Genomic DNA, 24,520 nt, shown 5'->3' with positions numbered 1-24,520 from the left:
ACTTTCAATAACTTTATAATGTCAGCGTACGTGTAATCTCTGATGCGGAGAATATCTTTTAATTCTCGGTGAAACCCCCCGGGTCTTTATCATGGCAGGGTAACATCTTTTTCATTTCCAGTATTTCCAATTTCGTCAAGGGTGTGTAAACATACACTCGTTGAAGCTCACCCGCTTCATTTTTGACGGGATGCACCTCTCGTAGTGGATTCTGTCTGTCTATGTACAAGTTCTTTCTGTCGTGGTGCGGGGCGGGAAGCATGCATGTGGTCAGAGAAGTCAAGTACTTATGTCGTTGGTCCAGAATGACATTAATTAAATCAGTACCTAGGCCGATCCATCTGTCTAGAAGGATATCGTCCAGTAATTTATACAAGGGACCGGGATCAGAATATTGACTCTCATACATCGTTATCAAATGTTGAACCATGTAAATACCAGCCCAACGCTGTTCGTTCGGTGGAAGGCTCAAAAAAGTCTGGGCCACTACATCACTGCTATATATGTTAGAATTGGACACCCATTGAACGGCTGACCAGACTAATTCCTGTTCGTGTGGAGTGTGGGGTCTCTCGCTCTCTACCCGTCATTTCAGAGCTTTTTCAGTGGCTTGGAATAAATTTTCAAGGGAAAATCTTTCTTTTATCGCATGTCCCTGTTTACGGTAGTCGAGACATATGGGCCTGTCAAACGGTCTTGCTTTGCCTACATAATTTATTTTGTCCAGTTCCTCAGTTTGTGCTCAGCATCTTCCGGTGGTGACTCATCTTTCCCGTCAGACTCTTTCCTGTGTATTTTTAAGATCTCTTTTCGTATTTTCCTGTACATACATTCTGTCTGTCCCTGTTTATCATGCCTACCGGCAGATATGTTGTCGCTCCAATCAGTCAGACCCTTCTTTACTTCGTTGTCTGGTTGGTCTTGTTCCCTGATCAGGCAGTTAATCAAAAAACGTAAAATCATGCTTTTAACTTCCACCTTCCTTTGTTCCATGGCCTCCTCTATACAGACGGGTCCCTCTCCCGTTCTAATGAAATCGTATATTTGGTCTAGGTGTTCCTTCATGCCTGGTAATGTGATCAGATAGTTGGTAGCATGTCTTAATCTTAGGGAATATACGAGCATTGCACCCTCGCCTGGTACTGGATCGTATATACAACGTGGAACGGTTACAGTATGCTTAAATGGTGTTGATGTCATTGGTGGCGTACGTGTTAGCCCTAACCCTAGCAGTGTTTGTGTCGTTGTCGGTGTTTGTGGCGTTGCCGGTGGCCCCGCCGGAGTTCGTGGCATTGGCGGTGACCCCCCTCCCACTGCCCCCTGACCTACGTCCTCTTTCACGGCCTGCGGAAGCTGTATCTGTAGAAGCTGATCCTGTGATGGGGGCGGAGGGAAACTGTGGGGAGGTGGGAATTGTGCGTTTACATAGTCCGGTGCGGGCTCCTCTAGATAGGAGGAAATAAAAGCCTCAGCTGCTGTCGGCTTCGCTCTACGTACTCTAAAGGGTACTGGTGGTGGTGGCAACTTACTGGGTACTTCTGAGGGGGTCGCTTTAGCTAGTTCTTCTGAGAGGACAGGATAAATACCAGCAACGAGGGCATTTCTTTCTCTTTCGGCCTGTTCTGCCTTGACCCGTTCCCCCTCTTCCCGCAGTTCCTTTTCTTTGGCTTTCTCCGCTGCGTGTTTACTTCTCTCTGCCTGGTGGAATTCTTTCTCTGCTCTCCTATGTGACTCTTTACGCCATAACTCAATGGCATCTTTCTGGGACGGTCTTACTTTCCTTTTCCACAGCGCTTCCTCTACTTTCATAATGCATTCAGAATCCCATGTTCCTGAAGCAGGCTATCTATACTTCTCCTCTAGATCCTTCGTGTAATCTACCCACAAGTCTAAAAACAATATGGCATCTAGCCCATGTTTCTGGTACATAAAATGACCAGGTGTGTCTCTAGGCGGGACGGGAATTGACTCTTCGAGTATCCCTTTCCTGGTCCCTATCTGACGTAATTTCGAAAACACTGGCATGTTGAAACGAACTTAACGAAAATGCAATATACACAAAAATAGACTGAAAACAACCATTGACACTACAACGCTAAAACATTGAAAACAGATACATTCTGACTAGTACATGGGGAAAAAAAAACATGAACTTGAAAACTGTTAACTTTATGCACTGTAAGACAGTACAACCATACCGGTCTCATAAAGAGACACGTCTTTACCGTGTCCACCGAAATGGACCCGTCTTTACCGTGTCTGTGTGACCAGACACGTCTTTACCAAGCTCAAATAAATGAACCCGTCTTGAACTATATGCTTTCCCTATAACGGTACTCACCGGGAAGCTGAACTTGAAGGCCTCGGAAACTCGATACTGCGTGACTGCGGTGCTGCGCATGCGCCTCGGAACAGGTGGGCCTCTGGATACCTCGGACCTTGCTCTCTCACGGCTTGGGCTCTGGTTGGGATGATCCGCAATCCTCACCGCCTCGTGTGGATGCCTGGTCGCAGTCCGTCCTCCTCGTGGGCCTGAGGGAGTAAGCAGGAAGACCCGCTGGCGTGTACACTTTGAAGTCCGTCACGGCTGTAAAAAGGGGGCAAGGGCTGGACCTACATCACCGGCGCGTGGGGAAGGGGACTAGTCCCTATTCGGGGGCCAGATTATGTGGTAAATAAAATATTACCCTGTCGGAATTTTTATACTTAAACAATGGGTCATGCATATAATGAGAGGCAGAGTCCGTGGTGTCCGATTCAAAAGGGCTTTATTTCAGTAACTCGAGTTAAGGGAGAATCGGGTTCCATCACCACTAAGGTTCAGGAATGATCGTCATCTGAACTTTATTCACAGAGTACATTATTTATACATTTAAACATACATTATATTGCATAGAGAAGGCGGAGCAAGCGAAGGAGAGAGATAAGAGCACATGGGCGTGCAAAAGGGCGTGCAAGAAGGCGTGCACGTGGGCGTTCTCTTGAGGAGTCATAAGTGTGTCATAGGTGGGTGGATACATTGAGGGGGTCTGCATGGGCAGCTGGAACCTTTACCCTACTTGTGTGCGCAACTTGGTCATGACGTGTAATTGACATGGAACTGGGGGAAGCTGGGGGGAGCTGACTTTCATTCTAGTAGAGAAGCCTTGAGTGTCAGGATGACCTGCACGACTGATATTATATGATATCTTGAGTTTGGAGGATGTATTATCTGAAGTAAAGGTCGCTCGAGCAAAGGTTGCTCATCACTAAGAGCCAGTATGTGCATATATTTTTTCGTGCAATATGTGGGGGCATGGGCTTTCTATGGATGCGAGTTCTGTAAATCACTTGAATGGAGACAGAAAGGCTGGGCTCTATCTCTGCAGGCGGGTTATGTTTACCTTCTTCACTAAGCAGGAATGTGTTTCTGTGGAGCAGAGCAGATAACTGTAAGCAAAATACTGTCTTGGCAGGATGGGTTGGGCACCTCTCGGCTAAGCAGGAAGTATGCGAGAGGTCAGGGATACATAGCTAAGCTAAAATGCAGCTTTCAGCGTGTCTGGGAGGCATGTCCCTAAGGTATCCAGAGCTCGGATGGGGGGTAGATCTTTTAGATACCTTGCAGCCGCCAGATGGAATCAGCTGCCCATGGCGCTACGACTAGAGCCATCTGAGTCAATTTTCAGAGCTAAGCTCAAAACTGCTCTATTCGCCCAGTAGGTGTGCCGCTTTTGTAGGGTCCAGGAATAAAGTAGCTCCTCAGCGCGGGGACACGCCGTTGTGCGTCACCATGCGCTTTACAAAACCCCAAAATAGAAATAGAAATGGAGCCTGAATTCGGGTCCTGGCTCGGCTGAGCCACAAAGACGGGTTCATCTCGACTTTTAAACGTGCACCATGCAAATACATTGGCAACATAGGCCTCAGTGCAGAATTAACGTTTCTTTCATGGAAGGCTTGGTAACTGACATTCTAATGTTGGACGGAAATGCAGAGGCATTATTATTAAAGGCATGAGAGGGAAAGTGCATGAGTAACATGAACATACACTAAACGTGGGGTACATGCTGGGGACACATTGGCCATATAAAATTTCAATTTCCTCAGTAGCTCGCGCTATACAATCCTCTTGATTGATTGGACTGCCAGTTAACACACTCAAGTGCAAAAATGGGCAGTTTAGTTTATAATAGGAAGGGAAACGATGATTCTGCTTCAGCTGCACTAAAGGGGTTACAATGGCTAGTAATAAACCAATAAATTCACTTTGAAACAGCATGTCTATTGCATTGAGTTTTTTTGTCAGATGGGCCTATCTTACAGCAATATGCCACAAGGAGGACACCGAGATCAGGAGAAGCTGTACTCCTCACCACTCCTAGAGTTAAACTAAAGAGGAAGGGTGGTAAAGCCTTTTCTTTACTGGCTCCAAAGCTATGGAAAAGCCTCCCCTTTTCCCTCAAGGCTGAAAACAGATACTGGCAATTCCAGGAATTGTTGAAGGACACAACTTCACTCTTTCAGTTAAACAACACTGGGACACCATTATTAGGGTACAAAGTTTCAGACTTTATAAATATTTATCATCCTTATAATCACCACCTGTGTCTTGTCTTGTATGACTAACACATTACCAGCTCTGCTTTCTTCTGCACACTAATACCTTACCAGTTCTGATGTGTCCTGTATCACTAACACCTTACCAGCTATGCTTTGTCCTCTCTCACTAACACCTTACCAGCTATGCTTTGTCCTGTATCACTAACACCTTACCAGCTCTGCTTTGTCCTGTATCACCAACACCTTACCAGTTCTGATTTGTTCTATATCACTAACACCTTACCAGTTCTGATTTGTCTAGTATCACTAACACCTTGCCAGCTATGCTTTGTCCTGTATCACTAACGCCTTACGAGCTCTGCTTTGTTCTGCATCACTAATACCTTACCAGTTCGTATTTGTCCTGTATCACCAACACCTTACCAGTTCTGATTTGTTCTATATCACCAACACCTAACCAGTTCTGATTTGTTCTATATCACTAACACCTTACCAGTTCTGATCTGTCCTGTATCACTAACACCTTACCAGTTATGCTTTGTCTTGTATCACTAACACTTTACCAGCTCTGCTTTGTTCTGCATCCCTAATACCTTACCAGTTCTGATTTGTCCTGTATCACTAACACCTTACCAGCTCTGATTTGTTCTGTATCACTAACACCTTACCAGCTCTGATTTGTTCTGTATCACTAACACCTTACCCGCTCTGATTTGTTCTGTATCACTAACACCTTACCAGCTCTGCTTTGCTCTGTATCACTAACACCTTACCAGCTATGCTTGGTCTTGTATCACTAACACCTTACCAGCTCTGCATCACTAACACTTTACCAGCTCTGCTTTGTTCTGCATCCCTAATACCTTACCAGTTCTGATGTGTCCTGTATCACTAACACCTTACCAGCTCTGATTTGTTCTGTATCACTAACACCTTACCAGCTCTGATTTGTTCTGTATCACTAACACCTTACCAGCTCTGATTTTTTCTGAATCATTAACACCTTACCAGCTCTGATTTGTTCTGTATCACTGACACTTTACAGCTCTGGTTTGACCTCTATCACTAACACCTTACCAGCTCTGCTTTGTTCTGTATCACTAACGCCTTACCAGCTCTGCTTTGTTCTGTATCACTAACACCTTACCAGCTATGCTTGGTCTTGTATCACTAACACCTTTACCAGCTCTGCTTTGTTCTGTATCACTAACACTTTACCAGCTCTGCTTTGTTCTGCATCTCTAATACCTTACCAGTTTGTATTTGTCCTGTATCACCAACACCTTTACCAGCTCTGCTTTGTTCTGTATCACTAACACCTTACCAGCTCTGCTTTGTCCTGTATCACCAACACCTTACCAGTTCTGATTTGTTCTGTATCACTAACACCTTACCAGTTATGTTTTTTCTTGTATCACTAACACTTTACCAGCTCTGCTTTGTTCTGCATCCCTAATACCTTACCAGTTCTGATTTGTCCTGTATCACCAACACCTTACCAGTTCTGATTTGTTCTATATCACCAACACCTAACCAGTTCTGATTTGTTCTATATCACTAACACCTTACCAGTTCTGATTTGTCCTGTATCACTAACACCTTACCAGTTATGCTTTGTCTTGTATCACTAACACTTTACCAGCTCTGCTTTGTTCTGCATCCCTAATACCTTACCAGTTCTGATTTGTCCTGTATCACTAACACCTTACCAGCTCTGATTTGTTCTGTATCACTAACACCTTACCCGCTCTGATTTGTTCTGTATCACTAACACTTTACCAGCTCTGGTTTGGCCTCTATCACTAACACCTTACCAGCTCTGCTTTGTTCTGTATCACTAACACCTTACCAGCTCTGCTTTGCTCTGTATCACTAACACCTTACCAGCTATGCTTGGTCTTGTATCACTAACACCTTACCAGCTCTGCATCACTAACACTTTACCAGCTCTGCTTTGTTCTGCATCCCTAATACCTTACCAGTTCTGATGTGTCCTGTATCACTAACACCTTACCAGCTCTGATTTGTTCTGTATCACTAACACCTTACCAGCTCTGATTTTTTCTGAATCACTAACACCTTACCAGCTCTGATTTGTTCTGTATCACTAACACTTTACAGCTCTGGTTTGACCTCTATCACTAACACCTTACCAGCTCTGCTTTGTTCTTTATCACTAACGCCTTACCAGCTCTGCTTTGTTCTGTATCACTAACACCTTACCAGCTATGCTTGGTCTTGTATCACTAACGCCTTACCAGCTCTGCTTTGTTCTGTATCACTAACACCTTTACCAGCTCTGCTTTGTTCTGTATCACTAACACTTTACCAGCTCTGCTTTGTTCTGCATCCCTAATACCTTACCAGTTTGTATTTGTCCTGTATCACCAACACCTTTACCAGCTCTGCTTTGTTCTGTATCACTAACACCTTCCCAGCTCTGCTTTGTCCTGTATCACCAACACCTTACCCGCTCTGCTTTGTTCTGTATCACTAACACCTTACCAGCTCTGCTTTGCTCTGTATCACTAACACCTTACCAGCTATGCTTGGTCTTGTATCACTAACACCTTACCAGCTCTGCATCACTAACACCTTACCCGCTCTGCTTTGTTCTGTATCACTAACACCTTACCAGCTCTGATTTGTTCTGTATCACTAACACCTTACCAGCTCTGATTTGTTCTGTATCACTAACACCTTACCAGCTCTGATTTTTTCTGAATCACTAACACCTTACCAGCTCTGATTTGTTCTGTATCACTAACACTTTACAGCTCTGGTTTGACCTCTATCACTAACACCTTACCAGCTCTGCTTTGTTCTGTATCACTAATACCTTACCAGCTCTGCTTTGTTCTGTATCACTAACGCCTTACCAGCTCTGCTTTGTTCTGTATCACTAACACCTTACCAGCTATGCTTGGTCTTGTATCACTAACACCTTTACCAGCTCTGCTTTGTTCTGTATCACTAACACTTTACCAGCTCTGCTTTGTTCTGCATCCCTAATACCTTACCAGTTTGTATTTGTCCTGTATCACCAAGACCTTTACCAGCTCTGCTTTGTTCTGTATCACTAACACCTTACCAGTTCTGATTTGTTCTGTATCACTAACACCTTACCAGTTATGCTTTGTCTTGTATCACTAACACTTTACCAGCTCTGCTTTGTTCTGCATCCCTAATACCTTACCAACTCTGATTTGTTCTGTATCACTAACGCCTTACGAGCTCTGCTTTGTTCTGTATCACTAACGCCTTACGAGCTCTGCTTTGTTCTGCTTCACTAACACCTCAACAGCTCCCCCTGGCCCTGTATTAATCTCTCACCATCTGAACCTTGTCCTGAATCTCCATTGATTTACTCACCAGCTGTGCCTGGTCCTTAATCACTAGCATGCGCGCGCTCCTTGAAGAGCAGTCTTCGTGGCACTCGCTCCAGGTCTTAACCTCTTTGTCTTTTGAGAAGTAATAACAGATTTCACCATGGAGCAGCCAGTCCTTCGGGCACCGCTCACAGTCAGGGCCTGTCAAGGAAGGGAAGGGAAGCCATGAAACTGAATTACATCATTAAGACATAAATATGATCGTTTTTGGAGCTATAGTTATTTGAGAAGTATCAAAACTGTAAACCGCCACTATGGTACCTTTTGTCAGAGTAACTTCATGCAAAAAAGAACTCATTATTCGTTTAACCTCTTCACTCAACCCAACAGCAGCAAAGGCAAACCTAAGAACGGATTGCAAAGAACAAGCAAACCAATTAAACTCGGGCTCTTGTTTTCAGAGACAAATGTCTCCATCCGGCTCCTTGTATATCATCCACTTCTGTAAGTAATTTTAACAGTGGCGGTTTTACCGTGGGGGCGTTTGGGCGCCGCCCCCCCTGTTTTCTCGCCGTGCGAGAAGAAGGCAGAAACAAATGGTAGTTATTTATTTATAACTACCATTTGTTTCTGCCTGCCCTTCTCGCACGGCGAGAAATCAGTCAGCAAACTTGCTCGAGCCTCAGGGCATGGGGGAGTGGCTTGGGGGAGTGGCTTGCCCAATGTTGTGAATACGGACTGTTTGGACAGCCTGAGAGGCTGTCCAAACAGACAGTATTAGCAACAGTTGGCAAGCCGCTCCCCCAAGCCTCCTCCCACTCTCTGTTCTGCAGCATGCAGAGCAAGAGGAATGACGTATTTAGGGCAGCCGGCCGAACCAATCAGCGCCGGCTGCCATGGAGGGGAGGGAGGCTGCCTGCAGCCTTCAGTGACGAGGCATTCAAAAAAAAATCCAGGATGGCGCGCGGGAGTCTGCAGTCTTGGGACAGGACATCGAGTCGGGAGTCAGCGCGGGACGGAAGCCAAGGTAAGTGTTTTATATTTTATAATTCTCTAACATCATGTTAGTAACATGGGGCTGTGCTGGCGGCGCATGGTCATCGCTTCTTAGGCGTTAGGCAGCGGCTCGCCTCGCCGGCTCTTCTGCTTTGAAAATTAAATTATAATCCCTTATAGATAATAAGGAGGAAAGCGGTGCTATCGGAGTTGTCTTTGAAGTGTGCTTTTCGGGTTTTACATGAGGTTTTCCTCCAGTGTTTTTCTTCTGCACCCCATTCTTTCTTCCAACACATACTTTTCCTGGCCGTATATTCTACTCATGCACTATCCTCCATTTATTGTATTGCACCCCTTCACTCGTTCCTTCTCTGGAATAACTTTCAGGCCGCACTTTGTAGATAATAGATAAGCCGATGACAACCAGTGTATTATAATGCGCTGCAAACAAATGCACTTTGGCGCCTATCAAAAACGGCATAGGAAGAGAAGTTACTTAATTTTCTTTTTCAACAGACCTTCACTTCGTTGAAGTGCAAACAATGCCTGCAATGACACGCCGCCGGTGCCACCCACCCTAATGCAGACACAACCACTTGTTCTAGCTCTCTGCTTTTTTTAATTGTATATTGCGCCTAAAAGTTGGAGCTTGGCATTTGTTGCTCATTACAAACAATGGACAATTACAATTGGGGATATAATATTTTGATACAGCAGGTTGAAAGGATTATTTTATTGATATTCTGTCTACTTATGTAGTGCTACAACCAGGCCATTTTGGGATGAGCTGGTTAGCAGAGGTGGTGTGCAAATATGAACTGCACAGGGCAAGTATCGAAGAGGATTACGGTTCAAATTGGTGTTTGTCTGAGGTAGGAGGAAGGGAGTAATTGACAGCAGCTTTCATTTGAGACAACTTGTGAGTCACTTTGAAACCTAAAGAAATGAGATAAAAAGCACCAAAGTGAGATTTCCTTTGACTGCAACAGTTGTTAGTAAGCCCTTAGACATACAACAATGCAGATGACTTGAGAAGTGAGAACTGTTGGTAACAATCTGTATTTCGACTTTGGTTTCATAGTTCTAATTTCACGACAATCGCTCATTTAATTTATTTGGAGCAAACCTCAGGTCAGGAAAAGAAAATGTGCACATGACTATGACAACACGGTTGAGCAGAAAGCAAGCCAATTATGCTTTTGTCTATCTTTTTGTGTGAATATTCGGTTTTCAGTTTATTTATGTGTGCACTGTACAAAGTACTGACCTAGGCAGGATTGTGATGTTGTTTTGTGCTGTTTATGTTTACTGAGACTCGAAACTGGATGGTAAAATGGACCTTGGCATGGGTGTGTTACAGGGAAGCACTGCTGCCAGTCTCATGCCAGCTCTAGAGCCCTAACCTTCCCTCTCCAGTGCTTTCCAACCCTGTGACTCACTAGTGGCAATTTGAAAAGGAAAACATGCACTGTGTTCTCGTGAACAGGCCTGTGAGTTAGCATAGCAGTTCTCTGATTATACAGAATAAGCAGTTACCAGCGACATTATCATATGAAATATTTTTATTGATGTCATAACTACGGTTTCACAATTGCTTTATGACCCTTCTTGCTTTCTAGAATTAGCTTGAAAATGCACCATTTGCCCACACCTTTTACAAAATGTTCCCAGGGGAGAATCTCCGGAACCCTTGTCATGACAGTCAGGCTCACTCACCACGTTCGCTTGCCACAGGGTACTCATCATGAACATTTACGCCCTACCACTTTGAAATGTCACCAGCCGCCACTGAATTTTAAATTAGAAAATTGAACGATTTCCTCATCTGCACTCTCCGAATCCTTGAATTTAAGCCAATCTAAATCAACCAATTCATCTAGTAGGGTCGTCTTGGCAGGATACCTCTTTGTTTGTAGAAAATACATGATTTTCGATCATGCAAACTTAAAAAATAGACTACAGGATAGAGGAAAACCAGCAGAAGTCAATTGCACACGTCTAGAGTGTGTATGTGAATCCTTTTTAAACTCAATGCAAGAAATAAACCATGAATACCACTTTTGAAATGCTAAATTATGCAATATCTCCCCTGTCTCATTGCAAGTATTCGAATATAACCCTGCGTCTAACCCTTAAAAAATATTACTGCTACAGCTCACCAAGTGAGCACTTTTGCAAGCCTATTACATTAATATCAGAAACGATTCTGAAAGAAAGTAGACAAAGCATCATTCCTACCCTGTGTGAAATACACTCCCAGGATAGTGGTGAGGTTCTGATGCATGGCTTCCAGGTATACCTGGTGTGAGGCCCTGGTCAAAGGATGGATTCTCAAAGATGAAGACAGTATGGGGTAGATTTACAAACATTTTGTGCAGGGTTAGCGTCACAAAAGTGATGCTAACCAGCACAAAATGTTTTTTTCCCCATTTTCTTTCCAGCAAAAAACTTGTTTTGTACTGTAAAGTACCCTGAAAGTAAGGCAAAGCTACATAAAGGCACTGCTTTGTGTTACTTAGCGCCAACGGGGCGTTACATGGGCGGTGCATAGGCATTCCCATGCTACCACCCATGCTATTTGATGCAAAACCCTAATCTAAAAACAATTGTAGAGATGATTCAGCACCGAATCTGAATGACATTTGAAAGGAGGCGTTAAAAGGACAAATGTTTTTATTTCTCCTTTCTTTTCCAACTTTGCATGCCTGCTGTACTGTGCAGCACACATCCAAAGTTGGAAAAGCGTTACTTGTTTGAAAATCTTGGTCTACATCCACTAAAAATACATGGAATAATGCGTATATTAATGGAAACAGTAATGCACCCACCTGCTCCTATGCAGTCCACTGGCTCCTGATTGTATTGCTCCTTGTTCTCACACTGTTTGTCTGACTCTGAAGACAATGTTGATGCCTCTTGATAGTGCTTGAAGACTGGGAGAGAAATGGGTTCAAATAACAGTGAGACATAAATCATTGAAGAATTCTGGTGTTATTCAAAGAGAACATAAAAGTAGTCAATTAGTTTACATTGGACAAGATGAGACACAAAGACCTCAAGAGGCAAGACAGAAACCAACTGAGGACTAAGACCCTCATGAGTGGCCTACAAAATTGATCAGCAAATCTCCTACCAAAGTTGCTGATACATGGGTACCAGCACCTCTGTTGGTGGAGAAATTTCCGCCTGCAAGTTGGCTCCAAGAATCCCCCAAGAAATGAGGGATTACCAGGCTAATATTTAATTTTGCGTTTGATTCCCTCTGTAGTTCCTCATTTCTTCACAGACATTCAGCTAAAATGTTCATGGTGAAAGTAAACAGGTCTGACATGTTCCCATGCATTTCAGGATGTACCATGTTACAACGCATACTATTACAACTACCTACCGTTACAACGCGACCATTACAACGCATACCATTACAACGCATAGCGCTTTGAGGTGCTGGATAGTGGTAAGTATAATTTACTATTCTAACTCCAGTCCCCGTGGACCCTAGGGAAGGTGTTGGATAGTAAATTATACTTATTCCCTATCCTAGAGCGCCCCCCAGCGCAATGCGTTGTAATGGTATGCGTTGTAAAAGTCGCGTTGTAATGGTAGTGCGTTGTAACAAATGCGTTGTAACAGGTGTATACCGCATTTCATAAATCAGATGGGGCAGTGTGAGAAAGTGGGTTGTTGGCTGAGTGCGGTGAAAACTCTTCTCAGGCAACAGCTGCAATCCGTGTCAGGGCGAATTACTAAAGTCACTAAATTAACCTGTGCTTAACCCTCCTGTAGCGTGGCACAAAGCAGTCCGGTTTAACTTAGAGGCAGTGTGTAAAGTGTTATGCAGCACCCAAACAGCAATAAAGAGAAGACAAAACACTAGAAAAGTACTACACCCATTTAGATAAATAGAGTAGAATTATTTGACACCAAAATAACAAAAATCCAATTGTTAGACAGGAGATATACAATTTTAAAGGTTTAGGTAAAAAAACAGTGCTTTAAAGCACAAAGTGCCAACCGTGATTTTTTGGTCGCATCTCATAAGTTCAGGCCAACTACAATGGAGCACAGGCCAGATGCAGGGACCAAGTTACTCTAGATGAGCAATGTACCTTAAATCCTAGTTGCAGAGTGTTGTGATGCACAGCAGCAGCGTCGAGAAGTGATGCATTATCCGTGTTGGAGATGAGTTTAGAGGGCTGGGATGCTGGCTTGTGTGGAGGCTGCGCCGCACTGTGTCTGTTCCAATGGGGAGCTGAGGGGTCTGTGTCAAGGATGTATCATGCAAAAGCAGTTCCATTGAGCTGTGCAGGCTGCAAAGTTGGCTTGTGTCGAGGCTGCATTGCACTGTGCCGGTTCTAATGAGGTGCTGCAAGGAGCTGAACCAAGTTTGCATCACACTACGTTGGTACTGATGAGACTACAGTTGTACTGGCTGAGCACATTTAACCGCACTTCAAAGGGTCCATGACTGGAGGAGAACCACTTGGGGTGTTCGGACTCACACCAGACAAAGTCCAGTTGGAAAGGTCAAGATGATTGGAGCATTTTCTGTCCCTGGGGCTCTGATCAGAAGGCCAGCTAACTAGCCGATGGATGCACTCTGGTGGTCCTGGGATCAAGATGCAGGTCCAGTCCTTCTCACTTAGACAGCAGGGCAACAGAGTAGTATTTCCTACAGTAGAGCGGCACAAAAGTCCTTCTGAGTCTTCCATTGGTCCAGAAGTGTATTGAAGAGTGGGTTTGATGGTCCTATTTAATATTCAGTGCCTTCTTTGTGGTAGGAGAAGTGTTTAGTGATTCCTTTTGATCAATCAAGCAATCACCTGCCTCCCTTCCTTTCCTACAGGCACAATAGGCCAGTGTAAAGTTTGTTGTGTAAAGGCAGGGCACAGCTTATTGACTTGAAAGTGGGGCTTTACTCAGCTCAATCTCACCCATCCTGCCAGTGATAGCCTATCCAGGCACAACTAATCACTCTATTCTGTGGCTGTCTGGGAAGAAGATACAAAGACCAACTGCCTCCTACATCTAGTCAGGTGAACAAGAACAGGCTGCAGGCACCAAATGGTTAGGGCAGGAAAATGCCAAGTTCTAAAAGTGGCATTTTCCAAATTGTGACTTGAAATCTGACGTTATCATTAAAGATGGTTTTAAATTACAGCTTAACAGACAGCTAATATGACTTTCCTACCAGTTTCACATTCATTAAATGAAATATGATAAGCCAATGTTATCCTTTGGAAGAGGTAGGCCTCACAGTAGTGAAAAACACATTTAGGAAAGGTAAAACCTGAATGTACATGTCCAATATTTTAATTACAATTCACCTAGGCCTCTGGGATGTCTAGAGCCTACCTTAGCTGTAACGTATAGGTAAGAAAAAATAGATTTTTGACTTGGCAACATGGTTATATTGCCAAGTCGAATTGGCAGTTTCAAACTGTATACATGCTGCAATGGCAGTCCTGGGACATGTTTTAATGTTTTAAGGGGCTATGTAAGTGCTGCAGGCCCAGAAGTAGCTTTTAATTTACAGGCCCTGGGTATATGGTGTACCACTTTACAAGGAACCTATAAGTAAATTACATATGCCAAACAGTTGTAGGCTGTTTACCATGTTTAAAAGTGAGACCACAAGCACTTTAGCACTGGTTAGCAGTGGGAAAGTGCTGAGAGTTCTAAAGCCAATAAAAACTTGTTCAGAAAAATGGATTGGGTGAAGACAAAAAGTTTGGAGGTGACCCATCAGGGAGGGCCAAGTCTAACAGGCATTGGCTGACTTTACCAGCCCCATCACAATGAACTTGTTACTCATAATGAAGGCCTATCAATATGTTAAGAGTAGAGTGCTAGATGGGTAGAGGCTAGAGTGAAAGATGAGGGAAGACGGGGTAGAGACTTATAGCTGCCTAGTTTTCGGATTGCTCATGTTTGTGATATTTCTATGGTTTTAGCCGGTGTATGAGTGACAACCTACTGTCTACAATGTGACATTTCATGTGATACTTTCTCTTGAATAAATCAATGCAACTGCCATTACTTAGGTGCATCTTCTTATGTTTTCTTTAACTGTATCCAGATATATCTCACAACAATCAGCATACAGCTAAAACAAGCCAGACCTATTAATGTTGCCAATGCTTGTTAGCCATTACTGCCTCTGAGTAGTAACAAGGATTTTGTTGTGACAAATAGAACTGAAAATATTTCAATTCTGAGAATATTAGACTGTCTTTTGGATATTAGCAGGTCTGTGGGATACCACTTTCGAGTGCCTCGGTCTCCTCTGGACTCCTCTTCATACCTCTTTCATCAGCAGTCTCTCACTCTGACACATTCCCCTCAACATGTTTGTGAAATTCTCTATCTGACTCTCCTACACATTAACTCCTTCCTCTTCACCACTATTTTTTCACTCTCTTTTTCTGGATGTACTTCCTTGCATCACCCCTTCACCGTTCTCTATCTCTCTCTCCCTCCCTCTTTCTCTCGCTCCCTTGCATTTCCTCGCCTATTATACCTGTAAATACAACATTTATTTGCCCTGAGTTTAATGCAGTCATTGCATCAGCAGTGTAACGCCTTCACAAAATATGGCAATTACAATTGTCACTCATGCCAATCTGCCGAGTTGCTACAGCTTGGTTGAATACGCAGTCAAGTAACAGTATGACTCACAGACAGGCAATGTGCAGACCTCTTACTTCAGTGAAAGAACAACCTAGCTGGGCCCAGGCGGGTTTCTATAACAACAAGAGGCCCCAATCTGGGATGCTTCAAAATAACTTCCTAGAGCACCACAGCATGCGTGCTGGCAGCTGAGTTTATTTAACCCTGCAGAGCCACAGCACCTGGGCACGCATTGAGGAGCTATAATTACACGTGACATTAGCATTTTAATAAGGGGATGCGGACACCTGCCCAAAAATGTGTTTGTCTAACCCCTGATTCGTGGGATGTGGTAGGGCTACAGAGGAAAGTGACAAAGCAGGCTAACTGGGAAAGGCAGGAAGATGATAAAAGTGAAGAGTGATAAGAAAAAAATAAAAACAAAGTGCACGTGATAGGTGGGAGAACAGGTTGTTAGGTAGAAGGTGTATAGGAGACAATACGAGAAACCTGTGGGGAATTAGAGAAAAATACAGGTGAGAAGGGAAAACAATCATGGAGGAGATAAGAAGTAAAGAAAGAGCGGCACAGACCAAGTTAAAGAGGGCATAAACGGGTTGTTGGAAGTTTGGAAACATAGACAGGAAACATGAAAGGAACATTGGGCCCGAATCACAGAACTAACTTAAGACAAAATCCTTAACTTACTATTTTTGGTACTCACAGAAGTTAGGATTTTGTCTTAAATTTGTCTTAAGTCAGACTTAAGACAGATTTAAGACAAAATCCTAACTTAAGTCTGTCTTAAGACAAACTTAAGACAAAATCCTAACTTCTGTGAATACCTAAAGTAGTAAGTTTAGGATTTTGTCTTAAGTTAGTTCTGTGAATCGGGCCCTTTGATTGTCATAGCGTATACAACTACCAATAAATTTGGAGTGTATGAAGTTTATTTTTGGAAACTTTACAAATACTTTGTAATTTATCAAAGGCTACGTTTTTCAATTCAAAACATTTGTAGAAAACGGCGACTTTTTTGACAATTTATTTTGCACGTAATCTTATTCAACACTGACAAATTGCTTATGCACAGGATGTGCCTCTGTACAACGCCATTGGACATAGAAATGCTCCACAAACCATATCCTATGCCTCATTCGTAATCTGTCTACTCTGCATGTAACAGCCCCCCCCCCCCACCTCCCATCATTGGTATCCTGTAAATGACGCCAAACACTCACATTGTAGGCCCTCTATATGTAAAACCCCCTCCACACCACCCACCCTCGTGGAATTATTTCAAGCTCTCCTGTGTGTGACTGTGACAGCATGCTGTAGCCTATAAATAGCTCAAATCACAAGATCCCCACACCCTGGAAACACAGAGCAGCTCCCTCTGTGTTACGTGAGTCTCCTTGCGTGATGAAGTCATGTAGAAAACAATCGTAAACTCCCAGCAGCCCCTGCACACACCACCATGGGTTCAGACACAAATACTGAATGCCCAATGCCTTACTCCCCTAAAGTCAAGCAAGCAGAGCACACCAGCTCTCGTAAAATGGGACACAGCAGCCTTTGCTGTGTTACCAGAGGTTTCGCTCTTCTCCTGGAAAGCGAAAATAAGCAACTAACTCCAAGGAGAGACATGGAACATATTATAATGTAAATAGATGTCAAATATTAGCTTTGACTACATCCAACGAATTGTGGCCCCGTGGACCACTTTTGCTCCGCCTTTGCGTTACTTCTTTGACTCAGCGCATGCGTAAAGCTAGCGCCATGCTGCAGGGTATTTACAATGTGACGCACCTAGGGAGAAGCGTCATGTTGTAAAGCCTTGCGCCACATGAAACCTGCTTCAGGTTTCATGTGGGCGTTCTGTTGCAGGGAGGGGGCGTTCCGTAGCAGGAACGCCTCAGAAAAGTGCCTGAGTGAAATCTACAAGATTTCACTCAGTCACTTTTCCGACCCCACTGCGTCAAAACCTTGCACCTGCTTGAAGCAGGCGTAAGGTGTGATGCACCATGTGCAAGATAGGCTGGGTTGGCACGGTGCTGGAGTTGCATCACCCCCGCGGCACAACTCGAGCACTGCGCCAACGTTACGACGGCAGATGCGACACCCATCTGCATTTCCCTGCGCCATGATGTGCGGCATTCTAAATGAGGCGCATCCGTGGTGGAGCAAGGATTGTTATGCGTTTCGCAAGTTTCCTGGCGCATCCCTGCTACTTTGCAGGGATGTGCCAGGAATTGTAAATCTGCCCGTGTTTTTGTCTGTGCTTCCCTCCTAGATTACAAAATAGAGCACCCTCTTATCTGACCTATCTGATTTAAAAAAAAACGGCAATAACCCTAATTACAATATTCACTGTACAGCATAGTCACACAGAGTGAAGTGGTTTTCATTTGCATTATATTTATTTATCAAAAATAAGTTTTTTGTATGTTTAGTTTTTTTATATGTATTTTTGCACTTCCTTTATAAAAAGATTTTTACATTGATAGACACTTTACATAAGAAATATTAACAAAATTATTTCTTAAAGGAGAAAAACATGGCTTCACTTTCCTGGACATAAGATTATATGTAGATAACCCCCAAAGCTAATAGAGAAGAAAAATGGTTAACATTCTGTCATTCATCCATTCTCACATTTCAAACCTCTCATGCATAACAACTATCATACTACACAAACACATTCTTAAAGAAACCACATCTTGAGTCAAAATCCTGCTACAATAATTCAATTTGCCTCATATCATTGCATTCCAAAAACACAAACATGTGTCCATCTTTTATGTTTGGAATAATCGTTTTCTTGTCGTAATTCTTTGGAGGATTTCACTGATGGGTGTTGCTGGCCTACGTACATTTCGGTGAAAACAGGTTGTTAACACCTTCTTCAGGGCCAATAGAAAGCACGTTCCATCTTTAAAAATGTCTGTTTTTTTATGTCTAAACAGTAGGCTGAAGACGTGTTATCGTTTTCCAGGGTGTGGAGATGTCCACATTGAGATTTAGGCAGTAGACAATTGGAAAAAAAAGTCTTCTACGTAAAATTTGCGATAATATATGAAAGATGCTTGAAACAGTAATGATGGTCGCGATAGTAAAGAATGTTGTGACTTTCAACTGCAACCTAAATATAATCAGGATTAAGTATTATTTATAGGTCCTTTGAGAATATTCATTTTTGCCTATTTAAAGGTGTCTATAATTTTAAATCCAGGAAGAGCAAATCCTAGTCTACGGCTTCCAATAACATCTGTTGTCATCCGTAACAGCACTGCCAAAAGCTCAATGTGGACATCTCCACACCCTGGAAAACGATAACATGTCTTCAGCCTACTGTTTAGACATAAAAACCCCCAGACAATTTTAAAGATGGAACGTGCATGCAATTGGCCCTGAAGAAGGTGATAACAACCTGTTTACACCAAAACGTACGTAGGCCAGCAACACACATCTGTGAAATTCACCAAAGAATTATGACAAGTGTAGGACTTGTGGAGAAGTGTGGCTCAATGCTTAGAGCGGCAGACCTTGATGCAGAACGCTGGCCAGGGACCAGGGTTCGATTCCCGCCTCGGTGGGTTTCGGTCTTAAATTCCTCTGACCGGATATTCTCGCCCCAGTGCCGATTCTAAGCATGGGTCCCATGCTGCAACTCTGGGCAATAGCTTGCTTAGTCTCCACAAAGGCCCCCTGATACACAAGGGATGCCTGGTTTAACCATGGGATGCCCAGGAGTGGACACCCCGCAAGGAAAAGCCAGGAGGGGTTCCCTTGTGGTAGGAGTACAAGTGCCGGGATGCCTCCGGGTCACTGTTCGCGCTATACAAATACGCCACTTGGCCCGTCTGGCAGGTTCACCCCTAGACTTTTTGCTTGTAATGGTGACCTGGTGATGGTGATTTTTGGGTTCTGCGCACTTTCACTGTGTCCCAGTGGAAAGTGCGTGCGCACTCTGAGTGCATGTGATGAGGAAGGCCTGCCCTCCCATAGGAATGCATGGGGAATGTATGTGTCCCTGGTAGTTCCTGATGCATGGGGTGTACAGGTTCAAATTTGATATGTGCGGATTCGCGTTATTAAATGCTTCGCAATGGTGTGTGTTGCATGAGTGTGTCATATGTAGAAGTGCCACTTCTAGGACTTGGCATATTAGTGTAAAATATGCCTGGAGTGTGATTTGCTGGAGCTGGCTGGTGAGCCTGGCTCCAGGAAGGCTGGATGGGTCTGCCCGGTGGTGAGTGTGAGATTAGCATGAGTGATGTGTGGGAGGAGTGTACCTGTGTCCTGGATGGGCTGGGTTTTCCCCACACAATGCTGGCTCCGCCCCCCTTTGGTGTGACTGATGACCCTAGCCCTGCCAGTGAAAGAAAGAGGTGGTAGGGCCATCAAGGGTACTCCCAAACCAGCTGCGACTGGTTTTCCCCCCACCCTGCACCTCCAAACAAAGGATTTAGGTGTATAAAAATGGGGCTGTGTCCCCACAGAAGTTGTTCTCTTCCAGGATCCTGAGGGGGCTGTTGCTGCTGTCGCTGGGCCAGAGGACCACCACTTGGAGAGTCTCCCTGCCTGGAGACCCAGTGTGCTGGCTCTGGGCCCCGCCTTGCCCCCCTGCCTGCCTACAGGGACTTTGTTGCTGAACTGAGTGCCCTCTAGCGCTTGAGAGCGCTTTTCCTTTGCTTATAGCGCTTGGGAGCGCTTCATCCCCTTCTAGCGCTTACGAGCGCTTGATTCTGCATCTAGCGCTGAGGAGTGCTTTACTGTCGGAAGCCGGAGCCCACCCGGCCTTGGCCCCGCTCCGTGACGAGTTCGACCCCCCTGGCAGGTGCCCACCCTGCCGGAGACATTGCCGCCTTTCGAGCGCGTGCCCACCGCGCTTTATGGTAATTAAGGCCGGTGCCCACCCGGCATTGCCCATAACTTCACCGCCGCAGCCCAGGAGGTTTTTGAAACGTTGCCGGGCCGCTGCCTAGTGCGACCCGGAAGTGCCGCCTCCACAGCCCCGGGCCGCGCTGTGATTGGATCCTGCAGCCGCGACCCGGAAGTGCCCGCCGGAGGAGAGGAAGCCGCCGGCCGTGTCCTTCCCGGGGGCTCCCGAGTGAAGGGGGAGCCCAGGACTTCTGGCCCGTCTCGTGGGAGAGGCGGGAGCCTTCTAGCCGCCGCCGCAGCCTGTGAGGAGAGTCCCGAGGAGCGGGAGCTCTCTGCCGACAGCCGCCGCAGCAGCTACCAAAGCCGGTGAGTGCAACAGAAACGGGAGGGCGCCGGGACACATTGTCGGTGTCCGCCCCCCCCCTCGGTAGCACGACCTCACGCTTGTGGTGTTTAGAGCCCAGAGGAGGCTCACGGGGGCATTCTTCTTTCCAGAGTCCAAGAGGGACTCCCACGGGCCGCACCGGTGATCACCGAGCCCTGAGAGGCTCGAGGGTCCCCCAGTGATCTTAGAGCCTGCGAGGCTCTTGGCAGCCAGTTGTTGTGTAAAGCCCTAAGAGGGCAAAGGGGGCATTTCCTTGTGCTTCGAGTCCCCAGGAGGGGGACTCCAACACGCCCGCATTTGTGCTCCAGCCTAAGGGAGGCTTGAGGCACTCCCAGTGTTCCGGGTCCCCCGTGAGGGACCCCCACAGCCCAGTGAGGCTGCATCTGTGTATGCAGAGCCCAGAGGGGCTGCATTGATTCATTTTGAGTCCAGGGAGGCTCAGGGGGCATTTCTTTTAGCCAGAGCCTGCGAGGCTCCAGCGCTGCCCCATCATCACAGCTGCCCAGCACTTCGTTGGCAGATGCCACGTTTAGGCCCCTGACATTTGGACACAGGGACTGCCACAGGTGGTGGCTAATGTGGATTTTGCGCTATTGTGTTTTCCTCCCCTGCACCTCTGAATGGGTAGTTTATTCATTATGTGTGTTGTGGCTTTTACATCTCTGAATGTATTGTGATGCATCATGTGTTTCCTTCCTTAGACCACTACAGGTATAGCGAAACTTAGGTGGTTTCCTTCTTGCTAGTACAGGTGGTACTAGCGAGGCCCAGGTTCCTTGTGTGATCTCCTAGGATAGTGAGGATTGCATAGGTGGTGCTCACCTGGTACCAGTTGTGGCTGGTTGTGTGTTACAAGTTCTATTTTTGTACTACAGTGATTCATATTCTAAGTGCTATTTTTAAAAGTGTTACTTCTAAAAGTGCTGATTCCTGACAGTGGTCCAGGTGGCCCTGTCTTGTAAATATCCCCTGTAAATTCTGCCCGTGCCCCTGGCACATTGTAAAGTGTGTGTTTTATCTAATGTGTTTTGGTGCAATAAAAAGGCTATTTTTATATATAACCTTGTGTGGAGTTTCCTTTGTGGTGGGCCTTGGGTGTTGTTGCTGGGGTGCGTGCGCAAATACTTAACTCACATCGCCTCCAAGTTTAGCCTTGCTGCTCGCGCCACGTTACCTCGAGGGTGAGCAGGGGTTATCTTGGTGTGTAACTCCCTTGCCCTGACTTAGGAGTGGTGGTCTCTGACTGACTTTGGCAAAAGCCCTGGCCAGCCAGGGATCCCATTTCTAACATTGGATGCAGCGGTGAGGATAAGGATTTGTGTTTGCGTTGTACCACAGTGGCAACTGGCCACTACAAAACTCTGCATTTTAGATTACCACATTTTAGGGGATTATTGTTTTTGAAGTTCCATTATTTTCTTCTCCTGAAGGTATCATTGTGCAGTTGTGTCCAGTACATTTATTCCCCTGCCCCGCACCCAGAGTTTGGTACCTGTGTCACATGTGGTCAGGTTGAGGAATCAGGGGTGGTAGAAACTGCCTTACCAGTCCGAGGGGGGGGTTGTGTGTGAATGAGTGGTGTGTGGCACTAGACAAGTGAGTGTGAGTTCTCTGGGGTAGAGAGCTTGCTGAACCTTTGTGAATTGTGTACTCCTGTTTAAGCTCAGACCCTTAGGTTCCCTGTGTGATCTTGTCTCTAGAACGTCCTGCCAAGATGGAGCTTGTCTTTGATCTTAGTGATCTAGTTTGGTACAATAGGCAGGAGTTGGAATGGTTCTGTAGAGAGAGAGACATAGGGGTGGGTGGGTCAGATACTAAGTACGAACTTAGGAACTACCTTGTCCAATGGTGTAAGGAACAAAGGGATCTTGAGCGCAGTGAGGAAAGGGCCCGGGCCTCACACCAGGAGGGTGGTGGGTCTGTGGGGAGCCCTGAAGATTCAGAAGAGGAGGAAGAAAATGATAGCACTGGGACGCCAGCAGATAGTGAGGACCCCATAGATAGGGAGTCCCTTGCTGGGTCCAGCGTTGGAGGCAGTGCCTCATCCCTTTCCCTGTCCCCAGAGGAGCTGGAAGATAGGAGGAGAGAAAGGGAGCACCAGCTGGCCTTAGAGAAGCTCAGGTTAGAGCATGCCCAGGCTATGGCGCAGCTGGAGCTGGAGCTTAAGAAGCAACAGCTAGAGACTGAGAGGGTCTTAGCACAGGAAAGGATAGAGGAGGCTGAGAGGGCCTTCACCAGAGGCAAAGTAGCTCTGGAGGGTAGACTATCCCCTGCACGCAGTTTTGATTGTCTGGATTCCCCACGGAGGGTTGAGTCCAGTGGTGGCAGCTATATAGAGCCCAGTGCAGGAAGTCCCAGCCCCAGTTCCCACAGTCTGGTACCAGTTTCCCTAGAAGAGGAGTATAGGTTGAAATTCAGGGGCAGTAGGAAGCTGTCTCACCAGCCTTGGGAGGAGTTTGCAGGGGACTGTCAGTGTGCACTGATTGAGTGGTTTGAGGTTCCCACGGGACCTGATTTTGACAAACTGTTTGATCTTATTCTCAAGGAGCAGGTGCTCAGTCGTTGTTGGCCGGAATTGCGGCAACACTTGTTGAGGTGTGAAACCATGGATCCTTGGGAGCTTGCAAGTGAAGCAGACCGCTGGGAGAGTGCCAGAGGTTCTCTAGAGTCATTAGGGAGTGACTCCAAAAGTAGTGGTTCAGGTATCCTCCAGCCCAGCGTGGTGGAGGAGGCTCAGTGTAGCCCAGCTAGGTCCCAGGATAGCGAGGAGGGTGTAGGGGCTCATTGCCTGGCTCAGTGGAGCAGGAGTGAGGGGGAGACCGAGGGTCCCCAGACGCCCGAAGCCCTGCCTCAGGACTTGGATGGTTTCTTGAGGGAACACCAGGTTGGGGACCTAGGCTGTCCTGTTAGTCCATTTGAGGAAGAACTCCTAGTGTCTAGGGAACCTGGAGCATCTGTAACTAGAGCTCCAGAGGTTCCAGTGTCCGGCAGTGCTACTCCAGGAGGGAGTGCACAGAAGTCCGAAGTGAGGAGTGATTGGGGGATGAGTTTCCCAGTGGATGCACCAGAGGACCAGGGACTAGCCAGTTGGGCTAGATCTTCTTGGGAGGACCCGGGTGGCGCCACTTCTGGTCTGGGGGATCTTTGCGCACTGTCAGATGGACAGGAGGTGGGAGATCTGCGCCAGACAGACAGTCACACAACATATGTGTCATTTGTTAGCCTCAGGGGGATAGTGTGTGAATCCCCAGAAGTCCTGGAGTGCCAGGCAATTGTTCCACCAAAGGTTTCAGACCGGAGGTTGGGAGGCCAGGTTCAGGATCAGCCTGACCTGAAGGGTAGGACGACTGTAACTAGTGTCCTGACCGGTTCTTCTTCTAGAGGAACCTCTCCAGTTGGGAGAGGGCAGACCTCTGGAAGGGGGTGCAGAGGGTGGGAGAGCCCACCTCTGACCCCGGTGAAACCTGAGGGGTTAAACCCTGGGTTGGAGTGGCGTTGTAAAGGTACCCCTCGCAGGAGGAGGAGGAACCCTAGAAGAAGAGGTAGGGGGAGGGGAGCCTTCCCTGAGACTCCTGGTCCGCCTGAGGTTGTAGACCCTAGGCTGGAGAACCAGTGGCAGTCTAGTCCTGTCTTGCAGACAGGAAGAGTGGAGAATTGCTACTATGTGCCAGGGGTTACTACACCCCACTCTACGAATAGGCAAGGACCGGTGGCACCTGGGTGGCCCAGGGCATGGTCCTGGCCGCGGACTGCTCGGGAGTACCAGTGGGGTAGCCCA

The 24,520-nt window shown here is 46.0% G+C and overlaps 1 protein-coding gene across 1 annotated transcript in view; it reads right to left on the bottom strand.

The window, feature by feature from the left end:
* Positions 1–24,520, bottom strand: part of LOC147665008 (killer cell lectin-like receptor subfamily B member 1B allele C) — a 189,054-nt gene that overhangs the window by 108,422 nt on the left and 56,112 nt on the right. The window contains exons 3-4 of the mRNA XM_086949823.1: positions 11,696–11,800; positions 7,915–8,072 (exon numbers count right to left, since the gene is read on the bottom strand). Coding sequence (XP_086805949.1) covers positions 7,915–8,072; positions 11,696–11,800 — 263 coding nt within the window. The remainder of the gene's footprint in view (positions 1–7,914; positions 8,073–11,695; positions 11,801–24,520) is intronic.

Source organism: Lissotriton vulgaris, unplaced genomic scaffold, assembly GCF_964263255.1.
Source record: "Lissotriton vulgaris unplaced genomic scaffold, aLisVul1.2 SCAFFOLD_2525, whole genome shotgun sequence".
In the NCBI taxonomy this organism is placed as follows: Eukaryota; Metazoa; Chordata; class Amphibia; order Caudata; family Salamandridae; genus Lissotriton; species Lissotriton vulgaris.
This window is presented reverse-complemented; position numbering and strand designations above follow the sequence as displayed.